Raw genomic sequence first — 15,565 nt, 5'->3', positions numbered from 1 at the left:
GATCATGTAAGGAAACGGAGGAGCATGCGCACCTTCATATTTTGACCCATTCTCTCTGTGTGATAAAGAGAAATGGAAAAAAATCTTGAGGAAACGTTTTCCACCATCCCTTATGTCGTACCCCAAAAGGCACATAGAACATACTGTCTGGGTTGAATCTGGCGACAAAGTCGTATTACCGCTATCGCTATCGCATACTTAACGTTATACCATGGTGTGGAGGTGTTAATCAGATAACGCTATTGATATGCACCAACTTTATCATTTCCTGAAATGCCCGTTCACCGTAGCAACTTTTGTTGGCTCAGTATTGGTCGTCGTGCCCGACGAACACACTTGGTATTACAGTAGAATCCGCTTAACTGCACCACCCATTTGTCAGCGTTTTTGGTGCAATTATCCGGCTGGTGCAATTATGCGAAATACCCAGCTGGACCGCACCACCATGGGCGAGGGGGTGTATTGTTAGTCAGAAACACTAGCACAAAGAAAACAGACGAAAATATTCAGTCATCAACTTAATTTATTGACCCTTTGCTGAAAATAAAGAAATGACTACGAACCTGTTTTGATTTTGTATTCTTTCATTTTTCCATGCGATCTACCGCATTACAACACACGTAATGTTACAGGGGAGGCATTCTGAAACGTCGTCATTCACTCATGGGATAACAGTTTCTGTGTTACATTACGTAGAGTGCATGTACCACCATGAAACTAGGAATTGAAATTAAAACTTGGTTACTGATTACGGGTGACCCGCCCGGGACCTCCCATACGATTCCTATCAACGTAACTGTCAATGGAGACTGCCTTCTTTTGTTACTCAAAACAGTTTGAAACATATTGGCGGTATTGCGCCTTTACACCGGCAGGTATCGGCTCATTTGTACCGCGTTTGCCGATTTTAGCGCACCTTTTCAGTTAACTTGTCGAGGATTTTTGAAAAAAAATTGGTGCAGTTATTGGTGACCATGCGCGGTGCAGATATGCGGAGTCACTAACAATGCAGTGAATGGGGAACCGGTTTTGTATATTGGGATTCGGTGCAATTAAATGGAAGGTGCGTTTATCCGATGTGCAATTAAGGGGCTTCGTCTGTACTAATAGCAAGAAGGTTTTAAGCATGTGGTAGATATAAACCAGAACCTCGCCCTGCGAGCTGCAGAACTCTGCTATCAATCACAGGTCGTGCGCTGTTTGTTTCGTCGCTGCAATTAATCTAATTAGCACAGATGACCAATTGGGTGCAACACTCAGAGTCAGATAATCTCATCAGACAGGTGACCGATCCGGGGAAAGACATCATCATAGACAACCAATGGGGGAAATACTTAAAAGTGCATTTTTCCAACCAATCACAAGCCAACAATTTAACCAATCAGAAGCCAGTAGTTTTCCATGCACGCCGCCAGCGTGCTATATCCATGTTACCCAACCTGGACAGTTTTATTCACGGCCACCTTCAGCTTGGAAAGGCCGTACACTCTTTTCCTCGAGATCAGGGGATGCCCACCCGGCGTTGATAGCAGTCCGCCTCGGGACTGGTCCCTCTCCTCCTCGTAACTGTTCGTCCATGGCGCGCGGTCCTTCCAGCCGCGGCTACTCAGCCATGGATGAACGGGGTCAGTCTCACATCTACACGTTGTAGATTGCCTTTATGGCGGGTCTTCCGGCGCGGCCACGACATCCGACGGTAAGTTTAAACTACTTCACTGTATTCTGAGACCGCAGGGTCTACTTTAAAGCGTCTAAGCTGTGTTACGAAGCGTTTCAGTGAAGCAGTGTTGGTAGAAGACATAAAAAAATATGAAAAAAGGTTTCTGTGATTGCCAGCACAATTCAAATTTTCAACTGTAAATATGTCTGTTCAACCGTCTTTGCTCAAGTGTCTTTGCTCAACTGTCTTTGATCAAATGTTTTTTTCTGAGGAAATTATGATCACTTGAGCAATGCTTCGCAGAAAATGCTTATCGCACTACATTGGTTGGAACTTGTTGGTTGGAAATTTTGGTGATTATATGCACTTTTTGTTTCATCTTTTTGTCCGGTTGTCCAGTAATAATTGTATGTCACATTCTCACTTGCCATTGTCTTTTGTGTCTGTTGCAGCAATGGTGAGGAGGCACCATGATGTCTTGACCGTGCAAGGACCGGGGCAACAACATTGAAGGTTCTTTGCGACAACATCCAGGGCATCACTTAGCCCAGGAGTCTTCAAGAGAATGGGTGTACCACATTTGACAAGGTGAGCATTATCTGTGCTGTATAATTGTTTGACAGTAGGCTCTGCTTAGCATTTAAGTTAATGGTGATAGGATTCATTATGAAAATGGATCTGTAATTTGGCATACACATGGTTTGTGCATTGGCACTGGCATGATCCACAGTTACATCTTTTATTTACATTTTTGGTCATGCACAAATTTTGTCAGAGGTGTCAAGTTCTTATTGTATGTCACATTCCCAATACCATTTGAACAGCCGTTGAGCCTTTTGTGCTTGTTGCAGCTGATGTCTATGTGTACACCTGAGTGAGTGAGTGAGTGGCCCTGCTGCAGAAGTTAAACGGATTGAAGAAGACTGTTGACTGGATTAACACCGCTGTGAGTAGAATCTGTACAACTTACTCCAACTTGACCGTGACATAACTTTTCGTTCAGGCCAGTGGCACCGTCTTTGAACTGAGTTTACCCAAGCCAGTTCCACCAATTTTGACTGGTCAAGTCTTGATTGCCAACAGTTTGAGTTTTAGATATCTTTCAACTTCTGCATGTCTTCGGTCACCATTTCCACTCCTGGCAGAACAGAAAGCATCCTGGTGCCTTCGTAGCGTTTGGATTAGAACAAAGCGAGACGATTTTTGCCTGTTTTGTCCTAATTCCCTTTGTTTGTTTGTTTGACTTTCTTGTAGCTAAAAGAAACTTGGAAGCAGACATCTCTTAAAGTACTTTGCCGAGAGGTCGTCATCCAACGCCAAGTACGCCATCTCCACGGTGACATCCAGGAAGACTGGTGCTCATGTGTACGCCCTGCCAGAGGACCTCGAATTGTTAAGTGTTTGCATCGTCATCAAGGGAAACAGTTCGAAGTGCAAAATGTTTCCACAGAATTAGGCTGGGACTGACTTATCATTGGCGTGATGGGAAGTCAATTATTTGTGATGTTGCATTTATAGCATTAACTGAACGTACGATTCCCTCTGTATACCTGAGGCGTTGTTGGCAGGGCAAGTCACAATCTCTTGGTTGGTGGTAGGGTACTTGATGCGTTTTGTTGACATCCTGAGTGATGTTGTTGGCAGGGGGTTGGGGCATTTTGTGAGTGGTGACTACTTTTGCATGCAGGACTTCAGACTGTTTCTGTGGTGTACAATCTCGGTGTGTGATTGGTTTAGTTTCTGTGGCTGTGTCGATGGCTGAGATTGTTAGCGGAGTGGTTGTGAAGTTCAGTGTTTCAGAGAACGGCGATTTTCCTGGTTCTGTTAGCTTATGACTTCTTGGAATCTTCTACCATCTGTTGTCCTTTCTGTTTATGTGGTGGTAAGTGGGTCGTCGGGAACCTAGACCACGACATAATTTGCCTTGTGTCATATCTTGGAGTCCCGACCCAAGACAATGGTACAGGGCCGGAAAAGAAGGCAGGTGGTTGGAGAGCCTGAGTAGTTATGAGCTAACAGAACCAGGGAAATCCCTGTTCTCTGAAACACTGATTTTTGCAGTCACTCCGAGAGCAATTCCGGCTATCGGCATTGCTACAGATACTGAATCTGCCATGGCATCGGGTTTGTGTACCACAGAGATAGGCTGAAGCCCTGTGTGTAGAAGTAGCTACTGCTTTTAAATGTCCTAACCCTCAACTAGCAATTACTCAGGGTGTAATCAAAATGTGCTCAATACCTTGTAATCCATCAAGAGATCATGATTTTCTCCGCTGATGATGCTTCAGGTAGACAGGGGATTTGTACACTTCTAGGTTGAACCTAGAACTGAAATGACAATCACAAATCTTAACTTCCTGCTACGCCCCAGCGGTCTGTATATAAGGTCTTTGTTAATGACCTCTTATAGAATGCAAAGTGTACACTTTTACAACAATCATGTATACAAATGTTATGTACTATGTTATGCTAGGGTCACAAATCCAAAGCTTGCGGGAAAAAGAAATATGATATAAAAGACAGCAAAACACACAAAAATTGTGTATATTCTTGATAGGCATTTTTCATTCTTTGTTTTCAAACAGCCTGGTCGGGCCCCGGCTTAGAAATGTGACCCTCCTCCCTAGCATTAGAGATATATGTAGTTAAGCTAAGCTAATAGTTAGCATTAGTTAGCATTTTAAGCTAATATAGTTTTCCATTTTAGTTAAGTTAGCTAAAAATGCTCACTAAGATAAAAAGAATAGCTAAGCTAAAAATGCTTAGCTTTTATAATCTGGGTGAGCATTTTCAGCTTAGCATTTTTTAGTTTAGTTAGTTAATATTTGTCAATTTTATCTTTTTTTTTTCAACGCTCAGCATTTTTAGCTGAGTCACAAGCCACTATTCTCCAAGCAGAGGTTCGGCTTGGCAACATAAAGTAAATGGGACAAAAAAAGGAAGTCCGCTAGAGACGCCTAAAACCGCGTCAAAAACAGCCGGAGCCAATCTTTTGCTCGGAGAGTAATGAGCCACTGTCATACTTAAGTGTGTTAACCATCTATACCATGTATCATGTTATGCTAGGGTAGGGTCACAATTCCAAAGCAACACACAAACTTTTTTTAAAGTACACCTTTGGCTTTAAATTATGTATATTCTTGATAAGGCGCCTATCAAGAAGATACATGATAATGCCAGCATTTTTCACTCTTTGTTTTCAAACAGCCTGGTAGGCATAGAAATGTGACCCTACTCCCTAGCATTAGATATATGTATATATATATATATAGTTAAGCTTATTATGTGTGAGGTAAGGTCAAGTTCGATTTTTGATATTTTTCTAAATTTCTTTTCTGCATTTTTCAAAATTTAGTAGATGTTGATAATATCCGTTTATGGTACAGAGGTAGTTTGTAGCCTTCTACATGTAAGTCCTATTGAATTTTGGCGAAGGCTGATGTTGGAACACACACACGCACACGCTACACACAAACTGACAAACTAACGCGCACACAAAGACTCACCACACTAATCCAAACACTATCTGACAGATGCCTTAGCCTTAAGCCGCAAAACAGCTTTCAAAAACAATCCAAAAAGTTTCCTCTGTACCATGCATTGACTTTATCAGCATTTACTGCATTTTAACTTAGTTAGCATCTTTAGTTTAGCTTTTTTTTTTAGCTTAGTCACCAGCAACTATTCTCCAAGCAGAGGTTTGGCCTGGCAACATAAGGAAAGGGACAAAAAAAAAGTCCGATAGAGACGCCTAAAACCGCGTCAAAAAACAGCCGGGGCCAAACTTTTGCTTGGAGAATAATGAGCCACTGTCACACTTAATGACAGTCGTTAACGTAGCTTGCATTTTTAGTTATCTAAAAATGCTAACTTAAGTTAGCATCTGTCAGCATTTTTAGCTTAGCTTTTTCTAGCTTAGTTAATATTTGGCATTTTTACCATTTTTTTCAACGCTCAGCATTTTTAGCTGAGTCAAGAGCCACTATTCTCCCAGCAGAGGTTCGGCTTGGCAACATAAAGTACATGTAAACGGGACAAAAAAGAAAGTCCAATAGCAACGCCTAAAACCGCGTCATAAAATAGCCGGAGCCGAACTTTTGCTTGGAGAGTAATGACCCGCTGCCATGCTTAATGAATGTTTACAACAGGGAGTGTGTTTATAAGATAAGCATGTCCTTTGCAAAAAGGTGTTGTTCACACTTAGCCTTGTAATCTATTTGTGCCTTTTTGTAACACATTGTACACTTTGCATTCCTCCGTTTTGTGAAGAACTGTTATCAAATAAACAGTTTAAAACCAGGTGTGTAGTTTATATTTCACATTAGATGGTGAGAAAAAATAATGCTTTCTCCCTCCCCACCCACAAATTTGCATAAAATGGATGTTCCCCTCCTCACTGACGTGAAATGGAGTCCCCTCACCCTGACCTAAAAGTGCATGATCCCACTCTCCCATGATCTAAAGTCTGTGTAAAATGGATGTTCCCTCTCTTCCTTTCAAAACCCTTAACCCATGTGAAATGGATTGTCCCTTTACTTTCCCAAAACCTCAACCCCTCGTTGGTGGTGCCTCTTTTTCCCAGCCCTATTTAAAGCGGATGTTCCCTCCCTTCCCAGACCCTTCCATTCAAAATGGATGGCCCCTCCTCACACCCGTAAACCGATGTTAAATGGATGGTCCCTAGTTTTTAGACGCCAGCCTCTAGTGAAATGGATTGTCCGTCCCTTTCAAGACACTCAACCCCATATGAATTGATGGCCCTTCCCAGACCCTTACCCTCATGTGAAATGGACGATCCCTTCATCCAATGTGAAACAGTCCTTCTCTACACGTAATGTACCCTGACCATATATGGAGATTCCTCAATAACTAGGCAGTAACCAGGCTATTTAGGACTAAGACACGTGACCAGACCATATTCGGAAGCTCATTTGAATGTGTAGTTTTAACCAATAGCAGTGTTAGCTGGTGAGTGCAGCATAGCTTGATTAGCATAGCCGCCTGTGTTTGAACTCAGAAGCACACCATTCATGAGGAAAGCAACTGTCCCGACTTTCCTGTTCTCGTGCAGAAAGATGAGAGCATGTAGTCTATCCCGTCTTCCTGATACCATTTGAAACACGACCAGACAATTTCGTACACGCGTCGAGATTCACGCTGCCGTCATCCATCTTGCGAGTTATAGGATCTAATAGTTATTTGAATATTGCAGAACGACAGGATGTGATGTGGAAAATAATTCACGGCGATCTGTCGACCCCTTCTCAAGTTATTCATGTCCGAAGGTCAAAACAAAAACACCCACTGCAGTTCCCAACAAGACGCTAGGGGGCCCAAACTTACACAACTTAATTCCTGTGGCATGAGTTAACTACCACACAATAATCATGACCATAGCATTTTCAGAAAATATGCTCCAAAATTTTGAAGCTCCGCTGCAGTACCTTAGGTACCCGCTAGAAGGCCCATTATCGAACTTGACCTTACTTTTGTAAACCCTACCCATCCACTAAATATCATACAGAACCATAAACAGCTTCTGGAGTTATGTTGTCCACATACAAATTCACATCCACACAGCCCGCTGCAGTACTGAAGGAAAATGTCAGGGGAACCATTTTTTAACTTGACCTCCGTTTTCACAACATCTACACGCCTACAAAAAATAATGAGGATCCATCAACGTTTCCGTCACTTTTTTTGCCTACATACAAACACACAAAAACTAAAAGTCCACTGCAGTACTGTTGAAAAACGCAAGGTAAACCATTTTTGAACTTGACCTTCCTTTGCACAACCACTACACACCTACCAAAAATCATAAAGATTCATCAAATTTAAGGTTTCTTGAGTTATGCTCTTGACATACATACAGACCCACCAAACAGCTGGCTCAACCAAAAACATAATCTTCCCCGAGTACTATATAGTACTCGGCGAAGATAGAAATGATATTTATGTACCATGTTGCAAACTACTCAACGATTGAGTTCTGTTTTACTGCTGTAATGTACAGCATCTTACTCAAGATACGAAATAACTTATGTCTCGTTTTTAATAATCATGACACATTATAGTTGAATGAAATAAAGCTGAATTAGCATCTACAGCAAAGAGATCAAAATGGCAACTCCGGTAAATATAGATATTTCGTTCCATAGAGGCGTATTACCACCATTCATACTCCTCCCTCAAGGGAAATGCATTTCTGTACATACTTGTATCTATCAAATGGCAAGGCTGCTACATCCATGGAAATGTAGTAGCCTTTTACGGCCTGATCCGGCTATAAATCAAGTGATGTACAAATACAGGTGGAACTTTTGGAAATTGAGCGCGGGGCTTCGTTCGACCTCCTTATCTATAAGCTATTCCATCAAGTTAGCGTAGCAGTAAAAGGTTCATTTCATTTTGACGTGCATATGAATTTTGGTGATCATGATATTCAAAAGCGAACAAGATCTTTTACCTCCGTGAAATATTTAGAGATTTTGTGAATTTCTTGTTTAACTCATTATTGTACATTTGTAGCTGATTCTGTGCATGTATTTAATTTCTTGTCAGCCTACGGGACCAACTCTGGACCCAGGCCAATTAAGGCAGCCTTCCCATCCTGCTAGTCTCCGGTTACACCATCTTCCGCCTCACATCCTGTCACTCTACAAAAATGAAATAATTACGGACACACTATAACAAACATACAGACCGGAAATAATACTGAATGATAATCATCGGATAAAAGACAACTTATCAATATTATTTTGCAAAATGTAAAATACATTTGTATAGAACATTCTTCTCAAACTGTTGTTAGGTACAAGTAGTTGCACACGTATTGTATCTTACTTGTACAAATGTCAAGGGTACATGAGCAATTCTTGAAAAATAATAATCTGACATCAAAAATGCCTACATCCAAGCAACTGTTTGTGAATGATATATTTGATGTTACAATAGTTCATTACAAGCACTTTTACTCATTAAAACGTAATAAGTAATCACAATGATAATTACGATATCTTACTACGCCAGGAAAATAAAATAAATCATATCGAAACGCAGCGATATAACGGCAGTTATTGCTCTGTCTATATACTTTTGAGAGCTAAGTAACAGTTTATATAGCTTGATTTATTAATAGATAGAAATATATAAGCATCTACTTAAGATATATTGAGTGATGTAAAAGTCAGATACCGTTTCGAATACTCTGTAAAATAAGGTAATTGTATTCCCTTTCAGGCTAAGTAATTGCGCTTCTATCTACTCTCGCAAGATAGTGGTTAAGATAGTTAAAGGCAAGTCATAGTACATAGCAATATAACAGTATATCAATAGATAGAGAGAGAGAGAGATACATACGGATATATGAGGAATAAGAAGCATAAACTTGGAACCGAAATTATACCCATGGCATATTGTAACGCTTATCTTGCTATGAACGCGTATATTGTGCCTTGAGTGCCCATACATGAACAATACTGAATCGGAAATTTCATAATAAGCTTTCCTAGATCTACTTTATGTCATACAAACTTAAATTCCATTGCCGCAATGACCGATTCTAGGGACGGGAAACGTATCCTGATGGCTTTTGATTGTGGTAATTATTGGTAAACAAAGCATTTCAATGACTCCTGAAACTTTTCTTAACCCTTCTAGTATCATAAACGGCAGGAACATGACATGCGAAGGGTTAAAGCGATCTTATCAACCCCTAAGGCCGCCGTTCTGGTGTCCGCCTGTCCCTGTCCCGTCCCCTGTCCCGGGACCGTCCCTTGGGTGCCGGGCGCTCTGGCCGTGTCTGTACCGGAGGGGGCTCATCTACATATTCATTCCGGGGATCCGGACGATTCCGGCTGGCTGGAGGCTTCCGGGTAGGTAGAGGCTTCTGGGTAGCTGGAGGAGTCTGGGTAGCTGGAGGATTATATGAATATAAGACTTTATTGCTCGTATCTTAAGCAATAGTTGTCATTTCTTAGATACTCGACACGGGGTTGGACTACAATATTAACAGTATGTGCTCCTATAGCCATTGTATTAGGAAAGAAACCATGATGCAAGACGACGAAATTCTGGACACATTTCGATCCCTGTAATCAACATTATGATTAACCCTACGCTGTCCGTACCTACGACGAAGACGGACTGCTCCATGGGTTCCCGCTCGTACGCCGTCGGCTCGTGCTGCAAACAAACAGAATATTACATTAATAACTTTATTGTTTAACAGCTGTACACGACCCAACGTACATGTACATGTATGGCAACTTCTCAACATCAATTCTTAGACTAGTAAACTAGACTAATCTACAAAAGATTTACGTAGTACGGAATAAGACGGACAAAAAATATAGTGTTTGGAGGAATCTCTCATTTTGCACGGACTGAGAGAAACAGAATTTGACAATATTATTGGTTAGTGACATACTAAAGAAAGTGCCAAATTTCTTTTCTCTCAGAGAACATCTTTATTGAAATGCCAAAAAGCAGTTACTCATGCAACTGGATGATTCCGGAAACGGTCAGATGTTTCGAGTAACATCGACTACTTTTCGTCGGTGACTCTGAGCAAGATTTGTCGAAAAGCAGGTTTCTAACCACGAACTATGAATTGCTTTGTTATTTATTACTCGGTGTATCTAGCCTGGAGTCCAGCCTTCTTAGCTTTAGCCCGCTCCCAACGACGTTGCCAAAGCTAACAAGGCTGGCCTCCAGGCTAGTGCGTACCTCCCTTGCGTCGCCGTAACAGATGCCGAGACAACAGATGACGGAGATGAGGAAACACAGGATCATCTGGAAGATGCCGAGGAGCAGGGTGATGGAGAACATGGCGACGGTGACGCCGTCACACAGCCCCGAGGAGTGGGTACAGTGCTCCCGTCTCATCAGGCCGATCAGGGCCAGCACCCAGCACAGTCCGCTCAGGATCATGCTCAGGACGGCGAAGAACAAGAGAGTCGTCACCTGCAGGCGGTAATGAATTGAAGGTATGTACATTTATAACACTAACATTGTATCTACGGGACTAGAAGTAAGCGAATGTTTTGGGAAATTTTATTTTCTGGACGTGTAAAGATCATCTAATCGTAATCTTTGGAGAATTAAATCAACTTACTGGACTAACTTCACTAAGGTTGTGTCAGGGATACTTAGACTAAGTTAGACTCACCAGACATCTGCTGGTTGGTTTGTTCCCCGTTCCGATACAGAAGGCTCCCGTCACCACTACCTGAAGGGGCAGAGAAAGTATAGGTATATGACATGCTGACATGCTTACGACAACAAAATGTCAAAACTTATAGTCGGACATAATATCATCGTTGTATCTTCCAATGCACAGCTTTTCAATAGAAAGCAAACTGGAGTTCCACGACCTCTTACATTGTCTTACCTTTGCCAAATGATACTAACATTCTCGAGTGACGCGTCATAAATCTCTCATTAATACAAATAAGGTCCTCACTTGTATAAATCATATCAGATTATCATATTCTCTAACCAATTAACACAAGATGTTCAAAGTATAAAAGTCTTATCTTACAAAGGAGGCTATAGCCACTGTAGCAATTCTTCAGATCATGTAAATGAGGCCCTCATCTGCATGATTTATGTCTACTAATGTCCACATTTACTCAACTATCAAATACATGTACCTCAAATCAAATACCTGCTGTGGAATTACAGCATTTTCTCATTAGTTATGCAAATTAGGACTTCATTTACCCACACTCTTAAGTAACTCTATAACATGTTTGTGGAAAGTGGACAAACTTACGATGATGCCGCTCCAGATGGGCGCGGCGAAGCTGTGGATGTGATGTTCCCCGAAGAACAGCCCCACCACGCCGAACACGATACTCAGCAGACCCGACACCAAGATGGCGATCCCCAGGCCTCTGACGTCATAACGGTTGTACACGAACACCATGGTGCAACGAGGGCTGAGATAGAAGGTGACTGTGTATCAGCATCAACGTGCATACTAAGAAATAAAGTAGGGAGCTTGATGTAACTCTTGCAGTATGGATGTTGAGGTGAGACCTAAATGGCCTACTGTCAGCCATGGTGCTACAAGCGACATCTAGCGAAATGTTTACAAACTGCTACAGTACTTTTCCACTGGACCAACATGATTGAATGTTCTAAGATTACACCCACCCAGACGCAGCTGTTCCAAATGTACACAAACACTTACCGGCCCGCGGGGTTACGGATCTCATCTGGAGGGAGTTTCCAAACTGAAGTTTAGTCCAAGGTAAACATTCTCAACATGCAAGGGGATATCGTTCAAAGCTAGAGCATAGTAGCCGACTTGAACTGTATTTACATGAGTTTGACTGTTCTGTTGCTTTCTTGATTTGTTAACAGGTCTTGGGCGATGTAACTTGGACTAGTTTCCGACTCTTGAATGGGCTATGACCAATGCATCCTTCGACAGTGGCAAGAGACTATAGAGCTATACACCCTTTGGTAAATCATTCTCGTATCCATTGTTTCAACTGCTAAGAAAGTAGTTCATGTATGGCTGTTTTATGCGATACATTTAGCCAATAAAATCCGGGTCTTGTAATTTATTACCTAATGGTATTTGGACCTTGTACCCACCAATAGCGTACTTAGATACAATTCCCAACAAAGAAGAGGGGAGGGCCTAGGGGCAAAACTCTGAATAGAATAAAATAAAATCCTCTCTCCCCCGGTGACTAATAAAGTGAATACTAGTGCAGTATCTTCACTTTACCTATTCCTAAGCCTGTGTGCCAGCATTTTTACCTTTAGAACGTTCTCTCTCTGTCGCTCTTTGGCCAAAAGCAGAGAGATCGTACACGTACTAAAGCCTAAATGGCTTTATGCCCGATATATAGCGACAGAGAGAGCGTACTAGTAAAGCTAAAAAGGCTGGCTCCCAAACAAACCCCTTCCTGAAGTTCTTATAGGAAATTCTGGTTGGAGGGATTCCTACAGCAAGTTGTCTCCACCCCACCCCTCCCTCCTCCCATCTGGAATAAATGATGTCTCCAGGGGAGTCTGTCAACTAACATAATCCCCGGCTAACGTGTTTGCAGAAGGATTTCTTCTGACGCGTGGCCATTATTTTGTGGCACGATTTTAAACCTCCCAAATCCTCACGTTTCATGACATCTCTGCACCCTTTTCAAACAGAGCACCAGTTAACCCCTGAAACACGCCGCCATATGACTTTCCCTTTTGCGATATGATAGGAGACAAGATGGCGTGCGTGCTGGTATGCAGGGGCCCTGGCCTCACCCAGCTATCCGGGATACTGTTTATAACAACACAACCTCACCGTAACCTTTCTGTTACATCGACGGCGGCAACAACACATCCTGATCGAAGCTCTAAGCGTTGTTAGGCATCTAACAAACAAGACTTCAAGCCGCTAGAGGTTACTACTAGTAAACACAAACAGTCGTCAAAAATGATGATCATAAAATTAGATTCATGATGAAGATATACACTCACCTCTTTCATGCACTGCTGCCCAGAGAAGGCAGAAGAAGCAGAGGATCGATCGACCTACAGACCCACTTGTAGTTTGTCCTCCTTAGAAATCAATTTTAGGTCAAAGAAGCCGTTTTTTCGACAACGCTATGGAGAGAGATACTCAGCTAGTTGGAGACAGACAGTACAGCTGGCGTCCCACCCAAGTTGGCCTCCGCTATCCACCCACCAGCGTTGTACAGCACAGAGTCAGGTTTGTACGGGGGAGGCTTGGTGATAAACCCTCCAAACACGAACCAAATTAACCCCAAGTCTAGTCCCTAACGAGAATCAGGTTTGGTCACATGTCACGGAGTGAGAGATCTAGACCACCACAAGCCTGCAGTATATCCTGGGCCTGGGGGGAGCGTCAGCTAAAATAGGACGGTATCATGCCGCGGATGCCAGCGATCAAAATAATCAACAGACCGCGCCGTCCGGGGCCGTTAGAGGAGGACAGATTGACGGGAAATGAAGCCCGGTTATGTTTGACCTTATCGTTTGTAGCCCTGTTGTTTTGCAGACTTTGCGATTGGCTAAATTCCAAGAAGCTCGGCGTGGCTTTGTAAGGAACACCGCCCCCAGGTGCAGTCAGATTAACGTGATTTAATAAGCAGGTCCGTCGCCTCGTGAAAGAATACACCCGTCGGTACTAAGTTGACAGTACAAATGTTGGAGACATAGGTATAGAATGTTGAGGGAACATCGAACAATGAACGCATGTTCTAGTTCAGAAACCCCGTCCGCACAAAACTAGGCACCTGTGTATCTAGCGACCTGCTGGGTGTAGTATTCTGATTATCGCTAGATGTCGCGATTTCACTGCAGTCACAAATGCACTTGAGCCATCTAGATCTATGACAAATGAAATGATAACTTTGTGTTGATTGAATCATAGATTGAGTATTCATTGATGTTATCTAGAAGGCAGGGCTGATTGATATGTGCCAATATCATAAAGGGTTGAAATCTGTGAAGCATGTGGGAATCATGGGGAAACCAATTCTTACTCCCAATGGGCTGGATTAAAGTACAAACGTGCATCAAATATATGTTCGAATAATGACCAAACGTCAATTTTTGTCTGATATATCTTTGTTGCCTCAAATGTCTGTCTAAGGGAACTTGCTGATGGTTAAATGTGACATGACGTAAACGCATCTCCATGAGAGGGGGCACGCTAAGTTTTATCGTTACAATCACACGGAGCTCACGAAATGAAGAAAAAGGTAAACACCCGCGCAGTTACATGTAGATACGTTAGGACTTTTTTTTTTCAAGATTAAACATTAAACCAACCATTAGCCACTGCGGGGAAGAGAACGCATTGGATTTTAAGGCCGCCATCTACACATATGTGTACATTCCTCTAGAACCCCATGAGAAGAAAACACGTTGAAACACATGTGCTGTTTATGCATATATAACATAACATTTCCCAGGATTGTACTCTGTAATGTATATAATCCCCGTAAATATCCCACTGTAGCCCGTAAGTCCGGTCATGATCCTGAGGCCAAGAGACCTTTCAATTACCAACGTATGCTCGAGATCATAAGATTACTGTTCGCCACCGCACACCTAAACCACTTGAGTACTTCGTGCTGTGAACTACTCAACCTTGTTAGAAACCTAAACCATTTGGATATGAAACGCGGTCCAACCTCCCACGCGCGGTTTTGATGTACGTGCAGTACGTTATGGACGTACAGAAGCGCCGCGAGTCGAGGAAAACACAGCTAGCTTTCCCGTGTTTCTCCGCGTGAGAAGTCAATCATTCACACCTGCTGTTTTGTAGTATTCTTTACGAGCCGGAAAAAATATTTGCCTACGTTTCCAGTTGAATTTCCTGTCTACTCTTGTCCGTAGCGTTGCCTTTCACTCAACAACAACACATGGCGATATGCGTCAATAGCACCTTGGGTACTCTGGAGTAGCTCACGTGTCAGGGTGGCATGTACAGCGTGTTGGGTGTTTGCTTGCTTTAACAAAAATATAGGTTCAGAAGAGAACGACATTAATATTGGTAGTATAAATATGTCACTGGTGAATGTATGGATAGTCGAAGAGTTGTAAGAAAGAGAGTGCAATTCAATTTAATTGATTTCGATTCATGTTCATTTTTCATTTTTTTTTGTCTTTCGTTTGATATCATGATATGTCATTTCATGTTCGTTTATTTTCATTGGTCGTTGTTTCGATGTATATTTATTCATTTTTTTTTCTATTTCAAGTCATTCTATTCTATTCTATGTTAAGTCAACGTTTTCAATAACAAATTTTAAACTCCTCATCCACGATTATGCCAAAGAAATGAACCACAACGTTGTCACGTCACCATTTTCATTTAATTTGATTCCAGTTATTTCATATTCCCAAAATAATGTTAACATCAGGCTG

General features: G+C 42.0%; 1 protein-coding gene and 1 long non-coding RNA gene across 2 annotated transcripts; one reads left to right on the top strand and one right to left on the bottom strand.

Moving 5' to 3' along the window:
• The first annotated feature begins 311 nt into the window (after positions 1-311).
• LOC136436708 (uncharacterized) lies at positions 312-5,960 on the top strand. Its single transcript, XR_010756070.1, has 5 exons — positions 312-1,696; positions 2,113-2,248; positions 2,512-2,606; positions 2,915-5,358; positions 5,660-5,960. It is a non-coding gene; the product is annotated as an uncharacterized lncRNA (long non-coding RNA).
• A 2,436-nt stretch (positions 5,961-8,396) lies between these two features.
• LOC136436707 (uncharacterized) lies at positions 8,397-13,693 on the bottom strand. Its single transcript, XM_066430917.1, has 6 exons — positions 13,148-13,693; positions 11,439-11,604; positions 10,833-10,892; positions 10,391-10,627; positions 9,793-9,847; positions 8,397-9,577 (listed from the first exon to the last, which is right to left on the bottom strand). The coding sequence occupies exons 2-6, from the start codon at positions 11,589-11,591 to the stop codon at positions 9,378-9,380; spliced, it is 705 nt and encodes a 234-aa protein (XP_066287014.1). The 5' UTR covers positions 11,592-11,604; positions 13,148-13,693; the 3' UTR covers positions 8,397-9,377.
• Positions 13,694-15,565: the final 1,872 nt, after the last annotated feature.

Source organism: Branchiostoma lanceolatum, chromosome 6 (assembly GCF_035083965.1).
Source record: "Branchiostoma lanceolatum isolate klBraLanc5 chromosome 6, klBraLanc5.hap2, whole genome shotgun sequence".
Taxonomy (NCBI): domain Eukaryota; kingdom Metazoa; phylum Chordata; class Leptocardii; order Amphioxiformes; family Branchiostomatidae; genus Branchiostoma; species Branchiostoma lanceolatum.
This window is presented reverse-complemented; position numbering and strand designations above follow the sequence as displayed.